General features: G+C 32.7%; 6 protein-coding genes and 2 long non-coding RNA genes across 9 annotated transcripts; 2 read left to right on the forward strand and 6 right to left on the reverse strand.

The window, feature by feature from the left end:
- Nucleotides 1-6: 6 nt before the first annotated feature.
- Nucleotides 7-621, forward strand: LOC106324939. The gene is made up of 2 exons (XR_001266761.1): nucleotides 7-233; nucleotides 347-621. It is a non-coding gene; the product is annotated as an uncharacterized LOC106324939 (long non-coding RNA).
- A 2,987-nt stretch (nucleotides 622-3,608) lies between these two features.
- Nucleotides 3,609-4,785, reverse strand: LOC106325354 (protein YLS9). Its single transcript, XM_013763404.1, has 2 exons — nucleotides 4,250-4,785; nucleotides 3,609-4,004 (listed from the first exon to the last, which is right to left on the reverse strand). Exons 1-2 carry the CDS (start codon nucleotides 4,698-4,700, stop codon nucleotides 3,709-3,711), a joined length of 747 nt encoding a protein of 248 aa, XP_013618858.1. The 5' UTR covers nucleotides 4,701-4,785; the 3' UTR covers nucleotides 3,609-3,708.
- A 1,214-nt stretch (nucleotides 4,786-5,999) lies between these two features.
- LOC106325259 (sm-like protein LSM8) lies at nucleotides 6,000-8,086 on the reverse strand. 2 transcript variants are annotated; one of them, XM_013763294.1, is made up of 6 exons: nucleotides 7,985-8,086; nucleotides 7,651-7,705; nucleotides 7,518-7,558; nucleotides 7,365-7,439; nucleotides 6,415-6,467; nucleotides 6,000-6,327 (listed from the first exon to the last, which is right to left on the reverse strand). In XM_013763294.1, the coding sequence occupies exons 2-6, from the start codon at nucleotides 7,685-7,687 to the stop codon at nucleotides 6,237-6,239; spliced, it is 297 nt and encodes a 98-aa protein (XP_013618748.1). In that variant the 5' UTR covers nucleotides 7,688-7,705; nucleotides 7,985-8,086; the 3' UTR covers nucleotides 6,000-6,236. The 2 variants fall into 2 exon arrangements, with proteins under 2 accessions (XP_013618748.1, XP_013618749.1); XM_013763295.1 differs by having other exon boundaries at nucleotides 8,040-8,044.
- A 2,387-nt stretch (nucleotides 8,087-10,473) lies between these two features.
- LOC106322759 lies at nucleotides 10,474-11,223 on the reverse strand. The gene has a single exon (XM_013760886.1). The coding sequence runs from the start codon at nucleotides 11,200-11,202 to the stop codon at nucleotides 10,663-10,665; it is 540 nt and encodes a 179-aa protein (XP_013616340.1). The 5' UTR covers nucleotides 11,203-11,223; the 3' UTR covers nucleotides 10,474-10,662.
- Nucleotides 11,224-19,912: 8,689 nt separating this feature from the next.
- Nucleotides 19,913-21,193, reverse strand: LOC106323534 (putative nuclease HARBI1). Its single transcript, XM_013761639.1, has one exon. The coding sequence runs from the start codon at nucleotides 21,191-21,193 to the stop codon at nucleotides 19,913-19,915; it is 1,281 nt and encodes a 426-aa protein (XP_013617093.1).
- Nucleotides 21,194-21,823: 630 nt separating this feature from the next.
- On the reverse strand, nucleotides 21,824-22,498 carry LOC106323535 (glutathione S-transferase T3-like). The gene has a single exon (XM_013761640.1). The coding sequence runs from the start codon at nucleotides 22,496-22,498 to the stop codon at nucleotides 21,824-21,826; it is 675 nt and encodes a 224-aa protein (XP_013617094.1).
- Nucleotides 22,499-23,264: 766 nt separating this feature from the next.
- On the reverse strand, nucleotides 23,265-24,228 carry LOC106326246. Its single transcript, XR_001267177.1, has 3 exons — nucleotides 23,956-24,228; nucleotides 23,389-23,583; nucleotides 23,265-23,301 (listed from the first exon to the last, which is right to left on the reverse strand). It is a non-coding gene; the product is annotated as an uncharacterized LOC106326246 (long non-coding RNA).
- A 76-nt stretch (nucleotides 24,229-24,304) lies between these two features.
- On the forward strand, nucleotides 24,305-25,394 carry LOC106325031 (microsomal glutathione S-transferase 3). The gene is made up of 4 exons (XM_013763052.1): nucleotides 24,305-24,561; nucleotides 24,679-24,754; nucleotides 24,838-25,010; nucleotides 25,107-25,394. Exons 1-4 carry the CDS (start codon nucleotides 24,449-24,451, stop codon nucleotides 25,180-25,182), a joined length of 438 nt encoding a protein of 145 aa, XP_013618506.1. The 5' UTR covers nucleotides 24,305-24,448; the 3' UTR covers nucleotides 25,183-25,394.
- The last annotated feature ends 1,871 nt before the right edge of the window (nucleotides 25,395-27,265 follow it).

Consider the following 27,265-nt stretch of genomic DNA (forward strand, 5'->3'; position numbering starts at 1 on the left):
CTTTGTTTACTTATCAGTTTAGATGTTTGGAGTGTTTGATGTTAGCCACTCTCTCAGTTTTGGTTCACTTTATTCTAATATATGAATTATTTTGTTTCTGTTTTTTGAGGTTTGGTCGTGACAAGGGCAGACTTTCCCGGAAGATCAGAAAGATCTGTACAAACAAATTTGATGATCCTTTCTACAGTTGGAGTGTTGTTCCTACGGATGATGACAATGAGCTCTTCCTTAAGGTAAGTTGCTTCTTCTTTTCTCTGGTTTGTTGTCTTAATTATAATGTTTTCTACCAATTTTTTCCTTTGTTTTTTGGTTAATGATATCTCTGCAATTTTAATTGTTTTTGTAGTCCACTTTCACGAGTAAAAGAGGCAGACCCTATGGATTAGGCAGTCTGGAGGATACTCTTGTGAATGGGAAGCGGAAGTATGCTGAATGCTCATCTTCAGCATTCTTGGACCTCCAACAACAGCTGGCTGTGAAGCTCACCGCAAGATCCAGAAGCAGGCAGCTTACAACTCCAAGCTAAAAAGGCAGCAAAACAAGCAGGCAAAACACTTTTCTATAATGGAAAAGTTTTTGTCTGCTAATAATCCTATGTATGTGGAATTCAAAGCTTCTAATCAAGATGAAGAAGATGATGAAGAAGAAGAAGAAGAAGATGGAGATGATGGTGAAGATGATGATTAGGTTCCTTTTGTAGTTTTTGTACTTGGTTTTTTTAAGAAACATGTTAAGTTTCCTCCTCTTATAGAAGTTTTTTTGGAACTTTTGTTGTATCAAAAATATTATCTAAATATTTTGTATTAGAAATTTTAAATTTGGTTTTTCTTAATTTTAAATTCGGAATTTAGATTTATATAAATAAACCCAGCAAATTCAATTATTACTATTTAGAAACTAATCAGTCGTTAGATTAGAGCAATTCAATCGTTAATCAGCGACTGATTTAGCGACTGCAACTTGGCGACTGATTTAGCGACTGATCTGCGGCGACAATACGTGACCTTATTACGACTACAAAAATGTCGCAGACTGGTCGTAAGAGAAGTCGCAAAATCGTCGCCAAAGGTTACGACTGAATTAAGACTGTTCTATGATTATGTACTGTACTCGTAAAACAGTCGTAAATCAGTCGCAAATTTCTGACTGATTTACGACCGTTTGTTTTTTGCGACGCGTTGGTTTTCGACCTCATGTTCAGTCGCAAATCAGTCGTAAAATGTGATTTTGCGACTAATTTGCTACCAATTGTGTAGTCGGAACATACATGTTTTCTGTAGTGAGTAAAATTAATTTTAGATATATTATTTGAAAATTATAATTAGTACATTACTAAGAATAAACACTATGCTTTTTTAGTCTTTTTAACTAATAGTATTCAAATGCTATTATAAAATCAAAAACTAACAACTTAGCATATAACAATCCTGTTGCTTCTGCCTCCAAACTCGTTCCAACTCAATTAATAACAATGACATATTACTGTCTATACTAACATGAAATTTGATTTATATTCTATTTGTTACAAACTATAGGATATACTATATTACTTCACAACCAGTGTTCATATTCTCTGATACGCTACATGTTTATAAATGTTATCTTCCTTCATGATCTCCACTGCTTTTTCTTTGTATTCTTCTTTTTCTTATTCTTAACAATGATCCGCTTTAGATTTTGTATAACTGAAACAAACTTTTTCTATGCTCATCTTTGGCGTCATACTCCGATGAAATTTTCGCTAATTCTTAAATGTGACACCACTGATCAAACATTAGTGAATCAAAGCGTTTGGGTGCGAGAAACATGACCATGATATTTTCATCCATTTTACTTGTAATATATAACATTCCCTACTATGTGCTCCTCATGTGTATTTGGTGAATCATAATTTTTTGTGTTATAAACGTAGAAGCCTTATTTTACTACCATAGGGAAACTGATATGTATAAAAGTAATAAGAACATAATTCTAAATTACAACACCAAAATAAATTGATAAAGAAGAATTACAGAGTCGAGATGGTAAATTTGTTTCCTTAAACCTTTAAATGCCATGTAGTGTGACAGTTTCATAGTGCTCATATTTCTATGATACAACTGTAGTGTTTCCATCTTCCAACACCAAAGATAGAATCTATCGAACCTTTTTATGTGTTGTCTATCGAACCTTTTTATGTGTTGTAACCTCCGATTGGCAATGACTTTCCCTTTAGGCTTTGACTTTAGAATTTTGGCTGTAGAGATTTTGGCTGTAGAAACTGTGACTTTCACTTTAATTATTTTTGAAAGTCTGATTGGTACTGAAAACTGTAGAAACTGTGTAATTTATATACTAATAATAATTTTAGATAAAATATAAGAGTTTTAATAAGAGGATAAACTAAATATGAAATATTTAATTAGTAAAATTGTTGAAACTAAAACTAAATTTCACTTTAAGTACATAAACATATTTTTTAAAAGAATTTTTAGCAAATATGCAAATTTACATTTATTAATCAGTTAAATGAATTATTAAAAAAATAATTTTAAAGAATTAATAATTTGTGTTTGTACAACAACATCAAATTTAAAATTTCTTAGTCTTTAATGGAGTTTGTTTTAGTTATTTTACATACTTTATTTTAACTGTTTGGTTTTTTATTACAAAAAGAAGAAAACTTGAAAATTGCAACAAATAAAGGTATTCACAAACGTCTAAAGTCTAGTTTACGTGACTTTAGAAAAAAACAAATATTTTAAGAGTAAATCGGTAAGAGCCGACGGTTAAAAGCTGTAGAAGCCTTAGAAACTAAATTGAAAGCAAAAGTCTGATTGGCGTTGAATTGCCTTTGAAGACTGTAAGATACTCATAAAGCCACAACAGTCTGCACGCCAATCGGCTCTTGTAAGATTGGCGTTCAATTGAGTTGACAACTTAATTTTTTTCAGAATGAAAAGAGGGCGGCTCTTTTATAATATGGTCAACAAGAACCATAAAGTGGAGATTTGAAAAAATTGATTCTCACATTAATTATTTTGACAAATATTAAGACAAATATTACAAAGAAATCATAACTGATTTTTTGTATGCTTAATTGTCCATAATAATAATATTAATATCATAAATTAAAATTGATATTATTTTTACTTTGTCAACAAAATTCAAAGTAGAATTTGTAACAAAAGAATAATCTTTTGACCAGTATGTCTATTTACCAAATCCCGAAACCCAAATTCGGATTCGGTCCAATATCTCCTTCTTATATTACAATGTGGGACATTATTACAATGTGGGACATTTTACACATGTCATTTTAAACTTTACAAGTAATCCACTTTGAATCTTCATTTCTCATTCAACCATCTTCGATTTTGACATGTGGTTACACTAGTTTATAACCGGTTATTCCGATGAACGTGTTCGATCAAAAACTTATCGAAAAATGATATTAAATGATTTTGTCAAAATCCAGTTCCCACGATAAAGTGTGATTCCCCTCCTTTATTCTACTTTATTTTTTATTTTTTTTTGTTTCATAAAAATTGATTTTCTACGTTTCCTAGAAAGCAATTATTCGTAACAAAAACCAGTAATTTGTATAACAAGGGTCTGACACAAGAGTGTAGCTTAAAAGGAGACTTTAATGAAAATATGAATTACAAAAAAATGAAAACACAATACAATACCTTACCAAATGACAAATAGAATACCTAAGAAACAGAGTTATAGCCTGAGCCTAAACTTGCAGCTACTACTTTGAATTTTAATAACATTATTTGGAGCCAAACTATCCACAAATACACCACATCGAACCAGGAATCTCACCTCCATCAGCTTCAACTTCCCGAATTTGATTCGAACCGGCTGGTCAACTCTTAATCTCAATGGTATATTCCCGGTTGTTTGTTGCTGCTCTTCTAATGTTGTCATTATACCCGCTGCATCCTGAGTTTGGCCAGACATTTCTACGTCTATCACTGTGGTATTTTCATGTCCCTGATAGAATTTTGGCAACGATCCTACAAACGAAACAGACAAAATGGATAAATCAGTTTGTATATTTCTTTACAACATTAAATCGTTTGTATAATTAAAGTTTTGAAACCAAGAAAAAGAGAAAAGCTTTGAAACCATCCAAGTGCCAAACCAACCCAAAGGAAAGCAAACCGGAACGAACCGGATTATACTGATATTTTGAAATTTTGAAGAGGAAGCAACGTAATCTAAAATATATTAAACCGGAATAAACAAAATGCGCACGTACCCTCGCTGAGTTTGGTTTCGTTGTACCACACGGTAATCTTGCTCCCATCTTCATAGTAAATCCCGATCTTCTCGTTCGGATTCTTAGCGGTTATAGTCACGTTAAAAGCCGTGGACAAACTCGAGTCTTGGTTGAGTGCAAACTGGGTGAGCTGCAGCCGGTCAATAGAGTAATCCGGTAGCTTCGGTTTAAATACAAGGTAGAGTATACCAATCGTCGCGCCTACTGCAACAACAAGGAGCAAGAGAAGGCAGAGTGTGTAACACACGCACCTGCAGCAACAGCTTCTTCCTCTCTTCCTCGGCGGAGCCAACGGTACGTATGTGGACCGTTGGGTCAAAACGTCTTTGGCCGGGTCTCCTTGTTCTGATCTAGAGGCAGCACGTGGTACCAGAGGAGCCGATGCTCGCGCTGATGGGGCTTCCGGGTGTATTTTGGGGTGACGAGACATTTTGGAGAATTCTTGATCACACAAATACTAAGAAGAGTGGTGTTTGTAGATCTTGTTTAGGCGTTAGGGAAATATAAAGAAGGAGGTGTGACTTTGAAGTATGGGGTTTTAAAGTCAACACGGTAAGGGTATTTCAATGGAAAGACAATCTTTCAAGATTTTATTTATTTATAAGTTTATATTATAACCTATTTTGTTCGAAAGGAAATGAATCTATGGTTTTTGTCTACCTATATAACTTTATGTTTCCATACAATACCTCACACGTGTTTATGAATTTGTTTTTGTGTTTCAGATAGCGGTCATATATGGGAATTTAATTTAAACCCATAAAAATATCTAAGTTTTAGTAGGGTGGGTAGCAAAGATTTTATGTAATTTATATATGTGAACTTGCAATAGATGGCAAAAAATATGACTATTGGCAAAAAATATGACTATTTAGGAAAGCAACCATACCTTATCACACAATATAATTAAACATTATCTATTTGATATCATTCCTTTCTAAATGATGTTTTTTTTTCTTTCCTTTTGATATTTTCTCTTTAGTCTTTTACTCTTTATCTCTTAAATCTTTTCTTCTAATCTTTTTTTTTTCTTCGTTTTATCTCTTCTCAAATACTTTTTTTTTTATTTCCTTTACTTGTTTCTAAACTGTAAAAAAAATTGAACACATATACACATCAAATCATATTTTCAGAATAACACATAATTTTAATCTAGAAATAAAATTGAACACGTTTTCGATTATGTTGATGTCTCGAGTTTTATTTTGTTGATGCTAGTGACGATATACATTTGTTGACCTAATCTCCTTAGACTTTAGGGATCAGTGTTCTCATGCATTCCGTCATGGCTCAATTTTCTTATTATATATCTTCTTAAAATGCGACTGGATTTTGTTTTCATTAAATTACAATTCGCAACATATTCGACATAAACAACTATTAATGATTTTTTTTGTGTGTGTTGACGTATTATATTTATATATCGTCGTCGGAACGTTTAAACAAAACTTTCTAGAAGACTACTTTCTGTTCTTTAAGTGGTCTTTTTCGCATTTGAGAAATGATAACTGATACTCTTGTTTCAAAATAGTTGAATTTTAAATTTTTGGAGACCGATTAAAAAATTACTAACTTTTATTCCGTTTATTATAAATAAAGTTAATTCACCTAATAAAAAAATTATACTGCAAAATATAAATAGTAACCAACAAACATCAAATTATGCATAAAAACTTGAAAAAAGCACTTAAAATAAAAAACAAAAAATATTCTAAAACATCACTTAAAGTGAAATGAAGAGAGTAGTAAATTTCCTCATAAGTTTTGTATTCGCTTACAGAATTGGAATCAAAAGCTTACTAAAACATGATTAATAAATAAAAGATCATAACACTAGAATATCGCAAAAGAAAGCTTTCGTTTTGCGGTTTATACACAAAGCAGATAGATAGCAAGACAAACTAATTCAAATTGTTCACAATCTTGTCTTTGTTCAGGCTTTGTCGTACATCATTACTATTTTCAATCAATGCACGACGGGTTTCAAAGGATGAGCTCTTAGTTTCGAAAAATCCAGACTAGCATCGAGCTCTTCGTCTAGCTCCCCAATAACACCTCTGATCAAACATAACAATTGTAGCGTTAGATAATCAATCAATCAATCGATGATGGGTCAACATGAAAATGTGAGGATGAGATTTTACATGTTGTCGCCTCTGATAATGTACAAACCCAACACAAGTTGTTGTACTCCTTCCTGATATATCAAGACACGTAAAACACCAACACATTCAGAGAGTGAAAACCAAAGTAAGATGTCTCAATCCTCTATCAGTAACTTAGAAGTGACTTTGTTCATGTTTGAGCCCACCAGACAGTAACGGAAGTGATTAATAAGACAGTTAAAGACGCAACTCTTTTGAAACCATCCATCCACCCTTTTCTGTTTCCTTACATGTTTTAGACAGAAACAACATGGAATCCGAAAGATGTATCCCCAATATCTATCATTTGGACAAAAGCATCTCTTGATGAAAACAAAAGGGAAGTGTTCATTCATGTATACACACTGTGGATAAAGATTTGACTTACCTAGACTAGCTAAAGCGTTTCAAAAATGTTCTCCCAATATTTTCCAATCAATTATGACACTGATGATAGCATTAAATCTGTTTCAGTGCAAGCTCAATTTCAACACATATTGTAGCTGCCCACACTTTTATGTCCTTCCATTCAGACAAAGTATTGCAGGAACTAGCCTATCTTAAATGTACATTCCTTAATATTCTGTTGAAAAGATGGCACTACAGCAAATAAATCAAGCAATGTACATTATTGGAAAAGACGTACGACCAACTAATGACATAATATCAGACAAAGAAAGGTGCTCTGACAAGTAACAAAAGTTATAACTAGAATCCAAGTGAGCTTGCCCCTCTATCTTTCTAGTCTTATCAGTTCACTACACAAAGAATTTGGAGTGGTAACACATCACAGAGACGTGGAGAAAATGACTCCATGGCTAGACCACTCAAGAAGACTAGCCATCAGGTCACAGACCGGCTAATAATAGTAGAGAATAGTGTTTGCACCCATTTGATTGTGTGATAAAGGGGAAAAATTCAGATGAAATACTCAAAAAACAGAAGCTTACCTTTGTGGAAAAGACGCGTTCATGAGATTCATCCAGAATTATATTAGTCGCCTGGTCAAAACCTTTGAGAACTCCCTGATTCATCCAGAACTATAGTTATTTTATTTTCCTTTGAAATCAATATAACAAAAAAAGAGAGGGTAATAACATTACCACAATGTTGCGTCCATCGTTTGTAATAACCGAAATGATCTCTGCAACACAACCCAAAAGCTAAGATTTTCAGACAACCCATGGGACAGAACATCAAGAGTGGTGATTAGTGAGAAGAAAAAAGACAACTCACGATCGACAAGAGACTCAAGTCCAGTAGTTGTTGCCATCCGAAGAGTTGGTAAGACCTGAAAGGGTTACTTAAATGTTTCAGCGAAAAATTCATCGAACAGTTGGTGGGCATTACGGATCTCAACAGAATCTATAGCAACCCAGAGAAGAACTTTCTATTACGTTTACGTGAACCTAGAATTACAAGAAAAAACAAAAGATACTTCCATCTTAATTCGACCCAAATCGAGAAAAAATTCACGAAGGGAAACGAATATAAAAATGATTCTGGCTCCTGGAATTATCCAATAGGAGGGTTTTAATGGATTCATGAAATCGAGAGAGAAAGACTCTACCTTTGCTGCTTCCGAATGTAAACCCCTTTTGCTTCCGAGTGTTAAAGCCCTAAACCCCAAATCCCCTCCCCCCCCTCGTCACTGTTTTCTGAAAACTCGGGCGTGTTTTGCTTTAGATCAATGTTTTTGAACCCAAACCAGCAACCAAACCGGAAAAGTTCTTGATTATCAGTATGGTTTGATCGGGTTTAATTTAGTTCAACCAAATTCAATTTTATGATATATCATAAGTAATATATATATTCTTTCATATCAAATAAAATGTTTCAATAACCAAAATATTTTAAAATCATCAAAACACAACTGAAAATGTAATAAAAGTTATAAAATAATTCAATAGTTCAAATCTAGAATTAATACGAAAAACATATTTAACCTTCATTTTTCAAGTCACCATCACTCCAAGTCTTCTTTAACTTCGAAAAAATTCATGTAAACTAAGTTTTTTATTTGCTAGTGTAACGAGAAACAATAATAAGTACAATGCTTTGCTTTTTATACAAATTTGGAATTTCATGAATGTTAATGCTTAAATTATTAAAGTCTTTTAACACAAATGATCATGTAATAATATTAAATAAAGTGAGAAGTAGACATAAACAATATTTTGACTGAAGATTTATGGTTGTGAATCTTGTGATTTGTAAGTTACAGAGACGACAAAAGAGAAAAAAAAAGTTACGGCGTTGTTTTATTAACTTTTTACAACTTTATTTTTAATTTAAAGAGCAAGTTAATTATTTTGTTAACAAATTAATGGTTTACATATGAATTCGGGTTTTGTCGGTTCATTGATCACCGGTTTCCGGATTTTTAACAATTTAATATGGATTTTAACCGGTTCAACTTTAGATGGGTTTTGCTATTAATCCAACACAGACTGTCTTCGGTTCGTGGTTTAACCCAATTCAATCGTCGGTCTTTCCCGGTTTTAAAAACACTGCTTTAGATATGATCAAGTTAAAAAATTCAAATCATTTTTAATAAAACATGTTAAATTTTAATTCTCACCAATATTTAGAACAAACTTAAAATTAGTTTTTTTTTTGCCAAAATAGCATAGAAGAAATAAAATGACCAAATGAGGTTTCATTAAAAAAATAAAAGACTATTATATATATATATATATATCATAGATATATAAATATTAATAAACATTTAAATAAATAGTAAAGAAGTTTACCTTTTAATTTTCGTAAAACACTAAAACTTTTTTTTTTCAATTCTAACTTTTCAATTTTTTCTTATTTCTTTTTTTTTTTGAAATATTTTTTGAAATCCGAAAAATTCTTTTTGAAACAATTTTTAAAAATTTTAAAATTAATTTTTTTATAAAAAAAAAAAAAAGTTCTAAACTGCACCTCCAAAACTCCAATCCTCACATCTAAACTTTAAAATCTAAATTAATTAACCCTAGAAATATTGATGTTTTTTTTACCTTTTTAATTAAATATTTTTAACTATTTTAACCTTTATGTGCTATATTTATAATATATATATATATATATATATGTATATATATTTGACCAAAAAAAATATATATATGTGTGAAAGCAGCAACGGATTTTCCCCATAGACCTGGCCAATTTCTAGACAGTTGGTAGATCTCTTTTGGGCATAGCACTCTTATATATTTGAATGTTTGTATGAACGTATCATTTCGCAAGTTGGGTTTTAAAAAACTTTACATATGTATGGACGCACTATGTTCTATAAACATTATGATCCTTTGTTAGCTAGCTAATGCTAACCGTCTTGTTGTAACTATAATCTTCTTTTGTTGTGTGATGATGCCCCCTTTGTTAGTCATTATCAATCTTTCTAAAGACAGTTTAGGATCGCACCATGGATCAAGATATTTGTTCACATAATCAACTGTGTACAAAGCTAAGGTGAAAAATTATACGCAGAGTATGGGAGGTTGAAATTGCACCTTGTGTTACCCAAAAGGCAAAACAAAGCCTACAAAAATCTATACCAAGACAATTCAGGTACGAATCTGACAAAAAACAAGCTACAATCAAAATGGTAAAATGGAAAAAGGACCAGAAGTTGTCCAAAAAAAAAAAGACCAGAAGAAACCGAGATAGCATAATAGCTGTTACTACGTGAATTAGTGGAATGTGAAAGAAGGCTTTAATGAATCGTAATTGTTTAGGGAGGATTACAGAGTAGAGAGCCTTTGTGTAATCGACAAGCCTCATCTATGCTAGGCAATGGATGCTTCTCTGCTTACCACACCTTGACCCAGACGCACCTTTTAAAACACAGCTAAAATTTCCTAATTGTTTCAAAACCCTAAAGCTTAAAGCTCTTTCACATACAGAAGAAGACAACTAAACTAATCAATAAGAACCATACAATACCGTTTGATGAAAACAAAGTCTACATGATCAGACGGTCCTAAACGAGCAACATCGATATACATGAACAAACCATAAAGTAGAGAGACACATTGGTGTCAAGATAATAGATCTGAAAGAGCCATCTCCGCAGACAAAAAGTAACACTTGTAATTTTAAACTAAAAAAATGCATTACACAAATCTTAAAGCACTGAGTATAGATCCATACAAGACTCAACTTTATTGACAGGCAACATAGATAGAAACTGAATTCACAAAAAGGATTCATTCTTTTTACTGTTTGGGTAAATAGGATAAGAACAACCTATAGAAATTAAGCAGCTTCCTTCACAGGAGCTGGATCAGGGATCTTGACGTAGCCCAACTTCTTCAAGCTAGCCGCATCCGATTCCTCGTTCTCGAAATCATCTTCCTCGAAATCGTCGTATCCGTGGCGGTTCACGACGAGAGCCCAAACGAGGTACATGGTAGCTGCGGTTAGGGCACCGCATCCGACGCCGAACAAGAGACCAACCACGACGCTAAGGATGTCACTGGCGCGGTCCTTGATGTTCTCGGAGAAGGGTAATTGAGGGGGATCCTCTCGGATCTGAGGATTCTCGGCGGCGGAAGGGAGGAACCCGTGACGGCGATTGACGAAGAAAGGGACGATTGGGTGGGGATAAAGACGGCGGATCGTGAAGACGGTGACGAATCGAGGGGAGGGGAGATCGGATTGGGATTCGAGGTTAGGGTTTTCTGGGGTTATTGAGAGGGAATAGGAGGAGATGAGGAAGGTTTTGCAAGGACGAGCGGCGATGGTTGAAAGGGAAGAGACGATGATCGCGAGGAGGAGGAGGGAAGAGGATGCCATTGTTGTGTGTGTATTGATTTTCTTTGGGTTTGAATGGTAACCAAGGGAACGAAAAGGAACACTACATTCCTTAACGTTTCTCAAAAATGTTACCATTCATGAGGAATATTTTTTCCTCTTCATTCCTCATCATTCCCTTTTTTGTAGAGAATTATAATGCAAATTTGTTCCTTGTTAATTTTGATAAGGAACTCTCATTCTTCATCATTCCCAAATTTTTATTCCTATTCATTCTTTTCCTATTCATTCCTAATGTTCCTCGATGTTTACCAGTCACACCCTTTGACTTCTTCCCTGCTTTGAAACAAAAGACGATTTGCCCGGAGATTCGGTGAAGACGATTATATTTTTTTACTTTTTGACTATTTCCCTAAAAATAAACCCCTTTAACGTTAGTCCAATTTTCCGTTTATTTGGATGATCGACAGCACCGAGAAATAGACGCCGTCAAAAATACATTGGTAACGTCGGATTTGATTTCATTTTTCTTTAAGAAAAAAATAGGATTTGACGGGTGTTCATTTCATTTTTTTATAAATCAAAAATATATACTGTATACGACTATACGTATTAATTAATTTAATTATATTCTAATTTTGGAGATTACATAATAGTTGCATTAACATTTTTTGACATATTTATATTTATAATTCCAACTTTAATCTAACTATATTTAATATTAATAATTCTTATTATAAAATTTGAATTATATAAGAACAAAACAAATTTGAAAATACCTAAGTGTGCTACATATAATTAATTTTATTATTATAGAAAACTGAATTATTTAAGGTCAATATTGGACTGTACATAAATTAGTTTTGAATATACTTTTCTGCAATTAAAATGGGCCTATCAATATATATATATATATATATATATATATATATATATTTCCAAATTTTATTGTATGTTACATACACTTAATCAGTTTATTGGCGTAAGAAATGAAGTGATATACATAAAAACGATCTACGAAGCCTTTCAAGCTTGAAATCGTAATTCTTTTGTAAGTTTTTCGTATAAATCCAATCTGAAAGAGTTTTTTTTTTTTTGTTTGGAATTTGTTATATCTCTTTTATTTATTATATAGCGAGAATTGGTGTCCATACCACTTTTTTTTTTGAATTGGTGTCCATACCACTTTTAAACTCCTTTATTAAGCGAGTAACATAGCTGAAGAGAAGAATTTTAATCCCCATTTGGTCCCTACGCAGCTAATGGGTACAGTATAGCCGCAGCCGACACTTTCCCAATTCATAATTTTTAACCTTTATCTGACATCATTTATAGTTTAATCAAAATACATAACTTTAAATTTTATCGAATAAAAAATCATCTTTCTCAAATAATTAATAACTAGATCCCGCAGATATGAATTTACGGTTTTTGATTATTTAATTAACTAAATGATGTATTTGTAAATTTAATATATTATATTCACTAAATAAATTACTTTTTTGGGGTCTTAAACCATTGATTTATGACGAATAGTCGATATCATATAAACAAATTGAACATATGCACGTAATTAGAGAATTGTATACGATATATAAAAACAATGGTTATGAATGTAAAATATTAATAAATATTATATAATGACTTAGTATGGCATAAAAGATTGTAAATTATTTATACATATTTAAAGAAAATACAATGATTTTTTAAACTTATATGAAGAATTTAACATATAAAAACAGCTGATTTATGTAAATAATTTTAGATGTTTTATTAATAATAAATTATTTATATTTTTTGTTTTGAGAGATAAAAATTAAATGTCACCTTATTAAGAAAGCCCATGTGATTATCATTAAGGTAACTGAAAAAGACAAACAATAAAATAGAAAGTTTAAATTCATTTAAGCATATTTCATTAATGTAACTGAAAAGACAAGTAATAAATTAGGCAGTTTTATTCGTTTTAGGATATTTCATAAATGCAACTTAAAAAGAAAAGCAAAAAAATATGGAGTTTAATTAATGAAGTAAGAACATTTTCAAATGAGTACTTCTCTTTTAATAATATAGATTTTTAACTTCTTTCATCTCATCTTTTCTCCAACTTTTCTATCTACTATTCTCCTCTCGACATCTCTATTTTCTGTTCATATTATTATTTTTATATAGTTTCCTTTTCGAATCCTAAAATCTTTGTGATTGAAAAAAATGGATGAAACCCCATCTCAGGTACGTTTGAATTTTTTTTTATACCATTCTTTCTTGTACTATTTTCGATCTGATTTTGTTAAATGATTTGTACCAGAGAACTCAAAATAAGTTTTTCTGTTTCCTTTTGAATTTACTTTTTGGGTTTGATTGTCCTCTTCAAAAATGTGATCTTTGATGGTATATCTTCTTGGTTTTGGTCCTTTAGATCTATACGTGCAAATAGGAGAAGAGATGTGTTATGCGGCATCGGCAAAAGTTGTGTAGGGTTTTGAGTTGAAGCAATTTAGAGAGTTCTTTCCAAAATTTGCAAGCTGTTAAAAAGTGAAGTCTTTTAAGTTGGATCATGATGTATTTTTGAAATTGTTTTCCTGATGTGGATAACTTCTATGTTAATCGCCATTATATCGATTGTCAGATATTATTTAGATTTTAGTGAATCTTTAGTTTTATTTCATTATTAATTGTTATAAACATGTACAACAAATTGTAACGGTTAATAAGTTGTCAAATGGTTATGTACATACTTTGTTACTTGATACATTGTAGAAGACACAATTTATTAGTTGATATGTGAATTATTATCTTATACATATTTTTTTAATTGATACACGACTTAAAACCAAGGGATGACTATTCGTTGATATGCATGTTATCAATTCTTTTTAACATTAAACTAGTAGTTATAACTTGTTACCAAAACATTTAATTGTTACATAGTTTGTTAGATGTTACACGGTTTGATACATAACTTGTTAGATGATACATTGTTTTTGGTACATGGTTTGTTAGTTGATACATTATTTATTATCGTGTACATGATTCGTTAACTGATTTATGATTTGTTAGCTATCACAAAATCAGTTACAAAATAGTGGCTTTTAGATAATTTTCTCTCTAACTTCAGTTTCACAAAAAGCATGAGATGAAAATGTGGACCACGCCACAAATCATGGTGAAAAGTGACAAAATAATAGTTATGAACATGTAAACCTAAAAATTACCAATCGAATCATCTATCAGTGTTTTTATATATATATGATATAAAAACATTTATCAGTTAACAATAGTTATTGTTCCTTTGTTATATAGAACCAACAAATATATCAATTATTATAATTTTTACATAGTACCATTTATATTAAAAAGATATAATTATGTGTAGAGTGCTAAAAAAACTAATACCATAGATATATTGGTTACTCAAACTTTTGATATTAAATAATGTATAAAAAATCACGTAACAGCTAACAAATTATGTATCGAACAATGTATTCGTTACCAAATCATGTACCGGTTAACAATTCATGTATCTGATAATGACAGACTATTCTGTAATCTTGAAAATCATTTATCAATTAGCCACAACCTCTTTGTAACAACTAACATATTTTTTTCCTCCATCGATTCACTACTTTGGATTTACGATCTTCACCTTATTTTTTATAGATTTTTGCAAAAAGTGAATTTTTGGAATCGTAATTAAAATTCATCAATGTTTTTTGGATCTTTGTAAAAAAACATTGAAAAATATTCTGATTTTATCTTTTATAAATTTGAATGATAAGTGAAAAAGATAAGAAGAAAATTAAATTTCTACTAATATAATAAAAAAAACCATAAAATTAACTCAAAAACAAAAAAAAAAGTGTAAAGAAGAGGACTTTAGCTACATACCTATCTCCATGATCTCTCTGCAATCCTGCCACTCTTTTGTTTACCTGCCGCGCATCAGAAGTTTTATCAGAAGACAAGTCTCAGAATTTTGTGTCAGTCGGGAGGGCAATTTCGTCTCTTCCATTCGCTAAAGGTAAGCATTGGGCTGTTAATGTCAATCATGTGTTAGATTTCAAATCTGAGTCTTCTTTTATGATATTGAGCTAATTGTCCCTATTATATATTGTCGATGAAGTGGGGTGGGACATGAGTGTAATCGATAGTTTAAGAAATCATGATCGGTTTCAAGTGGAATAATATCTCAAATTCAGCATAGGCCATCGGTTTAGCTTAAGTCCAGGTTTTGTGTATCTCAAAAATAGGAACGAAAGAACCATAGGTTTCATGCTTCAGTTCAATTAGCCTTGTGATTTTAATTGGTTGCTGCTACGATCTTTTCTTTATACCAGAAAACAAATATTGGTCTTTATCTTTTTGTTAAGCACACTGTTGTCAACAAAGTTGGTTTCTTTATTTTAGTTTCTTGATAATCTAAGCGGTAATACTTAAACAAAGCATACATCATATTTCTATCTCGATAAAACGTACCAAAATCAAAAGTATTGTTTTTATCTCTATAAGTTTATCTTTTTCCAACAGTGTAACTTCCATTGTAGTCAAAACGCTAACTGTGTATTTCAAAGTGTCGTTGTTGAATGTTAATAGCCATCATTTCTTTGTCTCTTGTATTAATATAATTGACATATCATACTTAAAATTAGAATTGTGGAATTAATGTACTGTACATTTAATAGACTCGGTAGTTTTGATCTTTTGAAAATTGGATATGTTCGAGTGATGTGCACTATTTGCTACTTTTTGAATTTATAGTAATAATGTTTGTTGTTAAAAAAAAGAAGTAATAAATTTTTGATTATCACGAATTTGAAAGATTACTTTGCTAAAATTATATTTTTTTTTTGTATATTACGAAATCCCTAAAATATTGGGAAGTTATTGGTTTTAATTGATTAAGCTTTTTAATGTTAGCATAAAATAAATATATAGTTGAATAAATAATAGACCTATTTAAAGTTATGACTTTCTTAAAGAGAGACCAAACTAAAAAATCACACATCAAATAAGTAATGACTTCTATTTTAATAGAATAGATATTAATAAAAATCGATGAGACTAAAGGCAATGTTTTATATAATTTAAACATTCACTAATTTTATTATATCTCTTCATATATATTTGTGTAAGTAAATAAATAAATATATATATATATACATATCTAATTTTAGATATTTAAACTTTTTTGTAAACTCTAAGCTATTTGTGCGTGATATTTATTTTATTATATATTCGATAAAAATGAAACAGATTAAATCAAGCTATATATCTTCATAAAATTTAAATTTGATTTTGGAATCTCTTTTGTGGATAAAATTAAACAGCATAACCAGAAAATTAAGATAGTTTTTTTTTAAACATGGTTAAAATGATTAGTGTTTATAATAATAAACCAGAGCTTGGCTCGTGCATCCTCACGCATGTTTGTTTTAATGGTACATACATATGCAATTTTTCATAACATGAAAATATAATGGTTGCACAGACATACATCAGTATCGATGTTTGTATGTTTGTTATTATATAACATTTATAATAGATCGATAATTTTTAATTATATGTAATTTGTTGATCGTTCATATTGAGGTTGAATATAAAACCAATCAAAATGATTGTTATATAACATATTTGCCCTCAAGAAGAAGACAAGAAGCTGCCCAAATTAATAGAGATTTCTTGTCTGACGACTTGAAACCTGACCCCATCTGAGCATATTTTTTCTGGAGATCTTTGGATATTATAAGCTGTTTTTATTGACCACAGGGATCCATTGCCCATCTTAAATTCATACAAAAAATTGGACAGAAATCATTACATAATAACATACCTGGCCGAGTCGTTTATTGATATAATTATAAGAGAGAAACATATATTTTTATTTGTGGAGATTGATTAAAAAAGATCAGATTAATGTTTGCATACACAACCACATCTTACAATAAAAGGATCGGGATTACATTCCACATGACACCCTTTTGGGCAGCGACGACCAAAATGGAACTTTTCTTCACCATGCGGCAAAGATTCACCCTGCAACATAGTTTCAAGAGCTTCTTCGGGTAATAACCTTGTTGCCTCAATACTCATCACTACAAAACCAAACCAGTATTGTTGTTGTTATAAATAAAAAAAGTTGCATGTTTTAACTTTTATGCTACATATGAAATATGAAATTTACTGGATGCAACTAAGAAGATAACAAAGGCAAACTTCGTTGACATGATCTTCTCCATTGTTTTAGATGTTGAGAAAAGTACTGGTATCTGATCAATGTCGTGGGAGCAGTTTTATAGGATGAAATTGAGTCAACTTTCTTATCAAATTATGGAAAGAAAATCATCAAGATATGTATTATTTAAATTTCATAAATATACATAGACTAAATTGTTTTCTTAACCAAATTTAGTTAAAAGAACGCATAAGACTAAATCAGTTTAAAATTAAAACTTGAATATACTTCTAGAGCTTGACTCATGCAACCGCAAGACATATGAAATTCTTCAAAAAATATATATATATATAATGGTTGCACCAACATGCACCAGTATCGGTGTTTGTATGATTTGTAGTATATAACATTTATGATAGATTGAGAGTTTTTAATTATCGTTAATTTTTTGAGTTCTTATATGGCAGTTGGATATAAAACCAATAAAAATGATATGTTATATAACATATTCGTCAATTAATAATTTTAATTATAGTAGCCATTTTTACGTATTTATTTATAGATTAAAACACCAATTATTATGTTTATGTATATTAGTAAATATATATATATATATATATATATATATATATATATGTATTCAAATTTTTATATGCCAAATATTTTATATTATTCTTTAACAAAATTTTACAACAAAATTAAAAACGATTATTTAAAATGTGATTCCAAACTATAAATGTTATATATTCATGTATAATGTTATTTCATTTCACATACAAAATAAAAACTATAAAAGTAAAATTTATAGAAAAACAATAAATAAATTTTAATTTAATATATATTTATAAAATAAAACACCAATTATTATGTTTATGTATATTTCTAAATCTATCTTTTCAACAAAACAAAATAAATCTATGTTTCAAAATAGAATGTATTTTTTAATTAGATATATATATATATATATAAATGTCTTTAAATTTTTATATGCCAATTAACTTTTATGTTTATTTTTGAGGAAATATTAAATTGAAATTTATTTATTGTATTCTTATAAATTTTACTCTTATAGTTTATATTTTGTATATTAAATGAAATATTATTATACCTGAATATATAACATTTAAAATTTGTAATCACAATTTAAATATTTTTTTTAATTTTATTGTAAATTTCGGTTAAAGAATAATCCGTTTAAAGAATATCGTAAGTTTAGTAAGTTTGGTAGGTCTGATCTGAGAAGAATCTAACAAAATAAATGATATGTGGTTAATTGTTTAATTTTGGTTAGAAAAAGAATCTAACAAAATAATGATTTACGGCTAATTAATTAATATTTATTAATTCATTGGCACAAGTTGTAATTAATATGATTAAAGAATGATTAATTTTAAAAGATATTTCAGTTTTAATAATATATATACTAAATAGAAAATGAATAAAAGGTAAAGTTTAGGAAATAAATAAATGTAGGATCGTTTATTAAAAACAAAAACTTGATGTTAACATGTATCTATTCTATTAAAATAGAAGTCATTGCTTATTTTATGTATGTTTTTTTTAAATGAACCCTTAGAAAATCATGTATCATTTATTTTATATTAATATTTTCTGACTTACATCCATAACTTACCCCCTATAATATCAGTTCACTTAACAGACATATTTTGTCATCATTAATGAATCACACACGATGACCTGGGCTTACGATCATTGTATAATAGGCTTAGGATAATTTAGTTTAAATTTAACGACCCATTGCTTTATAATTATGATCAACCTCAAGAATTTTAAACCCATCTATGACTAGATTTTAGTAATTAAATGGAATGTTTATCTTTAATCTATAGTATTAAAACATAAATCATGACTTATTTTATGTGTGATTTTTTATACCACCATTTATAAAATTACTTAAATGATTATAAACTTAAAAATTACACTTAATTTAGGTTATTCAGTCAAAGATTTAAATCATACAAATAATCCGATTAACATATATATATGACTAAAACCTAAACGAACCTAAAATACAAGTATACTCTTAAGGAAATTAATATTTAACTTAATATTAAGTTGAATGGATTTTGTCTTAAATAACACATAATGCAAGATTTTAGTTAGTGTTCATGTTTTAATAATAGAGATATTACTAATAATTTGAAACAAAAAAATTACTGCATGCAAATTATAAGATTGTTGTGTTTGATAATATTAAAATAAACTATTAATAATATGTAAATATTAAATTTATATACCACTAATCATGTAAACCAAATAGTTATACGTATAAAATAAAAATAATCACCCGCACACCGGTTCTTCTTCTAAAATGAGGTTTATTTGCGCAAAAAGAAAAGAAAAGATTAGAGCATCCACATCAATGAACCCCCACTTGGGGTTCATTGGAATTTTTTATTATTTTTTTGGTGGGGTCGGAAATAGTAATGAACCTGTATTGATTTTCTTCTTCCATTAGTGAACCCGAACATGGGGTTCTTAGAATTAAAAAAAAAATATTTTTTTAAATTTTTCAATACATTATTATTCAATAGTAGGAAAATCATAAACATGGAAAGATTATTCATCTTGATTACCGAACATTTGCCATATATTTTCAACTAGATCAGCTTTCAGACGGTGATGTATCTGTTGATCCCGAATTTGATTGCGAATGCCACGCATTTGACCGACATTAGAAAGGCTTTCCGTAGAGGAGACGACATCAACCTCGGAACTTCTGCTTGATTCTCCTGATTCGAATACATCTGTATCATACTGAGTGAATCTGTCTCGTTCGTCCTCTACTATCATGTTGTGCAGTATGACACAACATCTCATAATCCTTCCTATCTTTTCCTTGTCCCATATTAGTGCTGGGTTTTTAACTATTGCAAACCTCGCTTGCAATACTCCGAAAGCACGTTCGACATCTTTTCTTACGGCTTCTTGATGTTGAGCAAATAGCTGTGCTCTTGGAGTTTGAGGAAGTGAGATTGATTGGATAAATGTTGACCATTTCGGATAAATTCCATCGGTAAGATAGTACGCCATACGATAATTGTGGTTGTTGACCTTGAAATTAACTTTAGGAGCTCGACCTTGTAAAATGTCATCAAAAACTGGTGACCGATCCAGAACATTAATATCATTTAGGGTACCTGGAAGTCCGAAAAATGCATGCCATATCCACAAGTCTTGTGATGCCACCGCCTCTAAGATAATTGTCGGCTTTCCTGAACCTCGTGTGTACTGTCCTCTCCAAGCTGTTGGGCAATTTTTCCACTCCCAATGCATACAGTCGATGCTGCCTACCATTCCCGGAAACCCGCGTAACTCTCCAATATCCAGTAGTCGTTGAAGATCATCAGCTGTAGGTCTTCTTAGATACTCATCTCCAAATAATTGTATTATCGCATTAGTGAAATTGTCCAAACATAAAAGTGCAGTACTTTCACCTAGTCGGAGATATTCGTCATACGTATCTCCTGATTGACCATACGCCAGCATACGTATAGCTGCTGTACACTTCTGAAGTGTAGATAGTCCGTATCTTCCATGGGCATTTCTTCTTTGCTGAAAGTATGGAACTTCATTTGTTAGAGCATCCACTATGCGAAGGAACAATGGCTTGTTCATTCGAAAACGCCGCCTAAACATTTCCGGTTGGTAAGTGGGATTTTCCTTGAAATAGTCGTTCCATAGTAGATTGTGTCCTTGTTCCCGATCTCTTTCGATATAAGCTCGTCTCTTTGGTTTTTTGGCTTGAACATCAACTAGGGAGTTGACAATATTATCAAATTCTTCATCGAACCATTCTTCAACAGCTTCATCTACGCCATCTGACTCTGATGACGACATTTGTTTTAGTAAAAATATGATTAAGTGTTTTAAAAAAAGGAGATAGAGAGAAGCAATGAAGAACAAGTTTAAGACCAATGCATAAATGAGACAATAGATTATATAGGCATTGTTTTACAATACACGTGAAGTGTAGAAACCAACAAAATGCTACACTTTCACACCCGTGACACAAACATAATTCATCCCTGAGTGTAGAAACCAACAAAATACAACTGTTTCTCACACCCATTACACAACATAATTGAAAACGTGTTTGTCACTACACACTACCTACTACACCCCGTGACAACTACTTAGCTAATACCACCCGTGACCTGCAGAAGCAACAAAGAACGCCAGTTGAAGTAGAACCCGTGACCTGCAGAAGCAACAAAACCACGCCAATAGTTAGTAAACAAGTAAGCAAACCAAAGAAACTACTACTACTATTTATTGTAACAGGCATAGTTCCAATTAAAGCCAACGAAACTACTACTACTATTTGATGAACTGAAATTAAATGACTATACAACTCAAATTCCAAACCAGTCATAGTTCCAATTAACATTCATTATCAGCAAAACAACCTAAAACTGACCAGATCAAAGCATCTCAGCTACGAGTTTGTCCTTGAGAGACACCTCACTATCAGTTAGAGTATCTTTTTTTTGAGAGGAGACGATCTAGTAGTTTCTGTTTGGATATGTTCTGTTTCATGTCTAGAATGGTTTGTAGTCGATCATACGCTGCTTCATTCCCATGCTTCTTGCGTTTGGCGGCTGCTTTGCAAGCCTTAACACCAGGTGGTCTAACCTCTTCTTCCGAGTCAGGCACCGTCTCTGTAGCTTCCTTCCTTTTCTCCTTTGCACCATCTGTTGTTAAATAAGTTGACCTCCACTTTTGATCGAACCGCAGCTCCCTCCACGCATGTTCAAGTGTGAACTTGCCCGTGTAGTCGTTGAAGAAGATGTCATGGGCAGCCTTCATGACATCGTTCTCATTTTGGCCACTAGCTTGCTCCTTCAAAGCGGCCTCATAGCTTCCCACAAACTTACAAACCTCGGAATTTAGCCTTCCCCACCTCTGCTTACATGTACTCCACTCTCTTCCAGAAGAGCCTGTTAGCAGAGGGCTTGAATTGAAATATTCCTCAATTCTTCTCCAAAAAGACACTAACTTCTGCTGGTTACTAACTATGGGATCTTTGCTGGTGTTTAACCAAGCACTGATGAGGACTATATCTTCTTGTGGTGTCCACTTTTTCCTTTCAACCGGTTTGGGAACACGAGAAGACCCGGGAGAATTAAGGGAAAACGGATCCATTAAGGTTTCCGTAGGTGTGTTTTAAAGTTGGTTTCTGTTTCAGAACTTGGTTTGAGTTAACCTCAGTGGGATTTACTATGTATTTAAACTAATATTTTGGGTGATGTAACTTGGTGTGTTTTAAAGTTTTAACTCAATGTGTTTTAAAGTTTCTAACTACCAACCACGAAAACAGATAGCATTCATCAAAACACAACCACTATCAGAGCATCACATCACTTTCAGAGCATTCATCACTGCCACCAACCACCCTAGTTCAATTAATACACGGAAACTACTTCTAGTTCAGTTCACTTTCAGAGCATCACTTTACTTTCAGAAAATATCAATTAATACACTGAAGTTACTTCTACTTCAATTCACTTTAATTAATACAACACGGAACCTACCTACTCAACTTCAGTTCTAGTTCAGCCAGCAACCTAGTCAAGTTCAGTTCTCGTTCAGTTCAAGATCAGGTGTTTACCTTTTGGATTTTAATCGAAGCAGACCTTCTCCAGAGTATCCACCTCCACAGTGAGGTTATAAACGTCACCAGTGAGCCTATCAACCAGCAGAGCGAGCCTTTTAACCTGTGCCTGCACAGATAAACCTTCTTACTGTTAAAAAAAAATTACTTCTTGTTACTTCCTATTAGGTACACTTAAAAAAATAAATACACTAACCTCTACACTCTCTATCTGTCTCTTGAGATTGGGCACCCACTTGATCACCTCCTCAACCTCGTCCACACGCTTACGCAGATGTTCGATCCCCTCCTGCACCCCTACAACCCAAGGCTGACGATAATGTAACCCATCAGCCTTGGTGACAACATTATAAAACATTAGACAACATATTTCCTACAAATTATACTACATATTATACGAGTGCTCTGAGGTATCTCTTACCTCGTAGTTTATGCAGGTGAAGAAGCGCTTTCCAGGATGAGTCTCGTGCTCCTCCTTCACCCGCACCTCGTCAATCATTCTCCCACCACAGGGACATCGTCTTGGAATTCCATATTCTGAATCGCAAACGTTTCCCAACATGTTTATGTACTCCTGATGCCTCTTTGTATCTCTCCTCTCCTCTGCGGGATCCATCTGAACCAGATAACCAAACGGATTACAACAACATCACAAAAAAATATTGATTTAAAACCTAAAATCGAAAACCCCCAAAATTCAAAATTAACCCACTAATCGACAAGGAAACGCTTCGATCTAGCCCTATATGAAACCCAGATGCCCATTTATAACCTACAATCGAATACCCCCAAATTTGAATATGAACCCTATTTTGAAAATCACACTAATCTACAACGAAATGCTTCGATCTACCCCTATATGAAACCCAGAAGACGATTTAAAACCTAGAATCGAAAACCCCCAAAATCGTATACGAACCCTAATTTTAAAATCCCACTAATCGAACTGAAACGCAAAGATGTATCGATGAATCCACTCGATCCTCACCTATTAACGTGGAGGAGACACTCTCTACTCGAATCGATGAAGAATAGTGAAGAAATTTGAAGAAATGAGATGAGAGGAGACGATCGCTCGAGAAATCGCCTCTCGGGAGCAAACCCTAGATTTTTTCAGAAATGAGGGAAAGTGATTCTCTACACGCGATCCTCCTCCTCACGTCAATAACGCGTCGCCAATAGCTGCGTGACACCTGGCGTGAACCCGTCTCCTACGGGGTCACTGGGAAGGCCCGGCTCGCGTAAAAAAACCCATTTATCTTTTTTTTTTTAATTCCGGCCCTATGATACTGAGCCAATGAACCCCTTTACAAGTCTCAATGTGGATGCCCTTACAGGTGTTTTTGGACAACAGGAAATATTTGCCGACTCCAAAAATCAGAAATACATCTGCCGACACAAAAAATCATTTCGTATTTTGCAATCCATTCCTTGACGAACTCTCTTGCGAGTTTCAGAAAGCTCATCGCTGAAAATCATCCATGGCCCTCACCGAATTCCTACCTAACGAGTACGGATATGTGGCTCTCGTCCTCGCCTTCTACTGCTTCCTCAACCTCTGGATGGGAGCTCAAGTCGGCATGGCCCGCAAAAGGTTTGCCTTCAATTTGATTCGGAGGCGATCTGAATTTTTAGATCCTTTGTTTCTTCTGTAGTCTCCTCAATTCTATTCCATTTTAGAAGTATGTTGTTGCTTGTCATCCTGATGCAGGTACAATGTGCCGTATCCAACTCTATACGCTATAGAATCAGAAAACAAAAATGCTAAACTCTTCAACTGCGTTCAGGTTTTTATTTTTTTTATGAAGAATTTTTATTTTATTTTTCACTTAATGATTTTTCTACTTATTATCAAGAGTTTTGGTTGCAGAGGGGTCATCAAAACTCTCTGGAGATGATGCCAATGTACTTCGTACTGATGATCCTTGGTGGAATGAAACACCCTTGCATCTGCGCTGGTTTGGGTTTGCTCTACAATATCACTCGATTCTTCTACTTTAAAGGCTACTCTACTGGAGATCCAATGAAACGCCTCACCATCGGGTTTAAGTTTTTTCTTTGTTCTTTTTCCCCCTTGTTGATTTGACATATGTTTTTTTTTTCCATTTTGTAGTCTTGTAATCTCTTATGTTTTTGCAGGAAATACGGTTTCTTGGGATTGCTTGGTCTCATGATCTGCACCATCTCATTTGGAGTTAGTCTGATCCGTGGTTAAGGCAGTCTTTTGTGAGGTTGATGGTTTTTTGTGTTTGTTCATGAACTTTGGATCCAGTCCTTGTAAGCTGTCTACAGAGTTGTGTAATAATCTTAGAGTTGTTGCTGTACTTTTTGAAGTTTATTAAATCATGCTCTATATGTAGAACAATAAAACTTCACATCCCTAAGCAAATATTGCAAGTCTTACCTCCTCTTCGGTGGGGGTGCATTTCGTTTTAGTCTTTTTTTTTTTTTTTTTTTTTGATAATCCAGGGGTTTTTCACTTACGTGGATACGTGGATCATTCCCCTGAGTCCGGTTAGGCAGCGGTCCATCTCACCCGGGAAGGTTTTACCTGGACTGGAGACAAGGTCCAACACCCAGTACCGCATTTGGTGACAGAATGGGCAGTTCGCCTCTGCCTGACGTCGAACCCGTGAGCATGACAATTGGTCTACAGAGTCCTTACCAAGTGAGCTACTTCGTCCCGTCATTTCGTTTTAGTTTCTGTTTTATATCGTATCTTTTTGGTTTGATAGATTCGGTTACGAAAGATAGAAGGGATTGGAAAAGAATAACTATTTGTAATAATAGGACACTTCAGCAGAGGGTGAATTCTGAAAATTAGGAATCTGGAAAAAATTTGTCGTTAATTTTTGTGTTATAAATGTTAATCAAAACATTAAATCCTAATTTCTAAGTGGACCACTAGAATTAAGGGGGATTAAACATAAAACACCCTTTTGAATAATTTAACTTGAAACACAGACCAGACACATCTTGTGTTACAGGGAGCAACATAACACATTAATAATTCCAACGATGAATGCAATAGCTTAACCCGGGTGGCACACCATTCATCCAGACCCCGTTGCTTGATTCAGACGGAAATTCGATTGCCCAGCAGCCTAGAACACATCAGCTTTGGCCAAGATGAACTTTTGTTTTGGGCGGAACTACCGCCAGTACTGACATACAACAGCTCTGATAAACCAGGTACCGAAAAAATTTACGACATGTTTTTCTGTTCTACTTCAATGCACGTCAACATGATACATCAGAACAACAAGCCATGCATCGTCTGGAGCAAATCATGCAAACCAAGGTGGAACAACAAGCTCAGATCAACGACTTACTAGCCTCATCACCGAGAACTCCATGAAATGCAGTCCTAGGGAAGACATACACTCCAGCATGACTCAACAAATCCGACAGCAACCATTCCGGACTGGATTATGAAACAATGAACACATAAGTGAGGTTGGTAAAAAAAAGTGAGATTGGTGACCTCAAACGAAACTTGGCCCAGACCCATGCCAACCTCCCGATTGATGCAACATCAACAACTTTAACTAGCTGTCGATTGTGTTTGTGAAGCGCTACTCTATGTGTATAGAGAAAAGAGCTTATGATGTTAGGAGTTTTCAAGGCTCCTAAGACAAATGTTGTAGTATAAATGATTGTCGAACCAGTTCTGAGGGATATCAAAGCACCGAGAATGCAAGTACTCACTTAATCTAAGTGCAACCAATGATTTAGATGGGTTTTAAACTACTACTAATACTAGAAAGCAATTACAGAATGATACTTTCTTGACTAAGGGAAAAGAGAACTCATGGGCATAGGGATTAGACCTTGGGTGATCAAGTATCGAACTAAGGATGACTAATGATCAATCAAACTATCGACCTTAAGCCTAGACACAATTCTAAGCAAGCTCTATGTCTAGATGAATGCTCATTTGCTAACATATCTCAAACATCAAATGTCTTTGGTTGAATAATGTGAAAGCAATCATTACTAACAAGTCTATTAGCTATCTTAGCACCTTTAACAACAAATGTCTTTGGCAAAGTATACTAAAAGTCTAGGAGAGTTGCTCTATGTCTAGATGAATGCTCATTTGCTAACATATCTCAAACATCAAATGTCTTTGGTTGAATAATGTGAAAGCAATCATTACTAACAATTCTATTAGCTATCTTAGCACCTTTAACAACAAATGTTTTGGCAAAGTATACTAAAAGCTTAGGAGAGTTGTCTCAAGCATTTCACCAAACACCTTTTGGGTGGGAAATGCCTATTGATCAACTTTTGAGTGA

This window comes from Brassica oleracea, chromosome C2 (genome assembly GCF_000695525.1).
Source record: "Brassica oleracea var. oleracea cultivar TO1000 chromosome C2, BOL, whole genome shotgun sequence".
Classification (NCBI taxonomy): Eukaryota; Viridiplantae; Streptophyta; class Magnoliopsida; order Brassicales; family Brassicaceae; genus Brassica; species Brassica oleracea.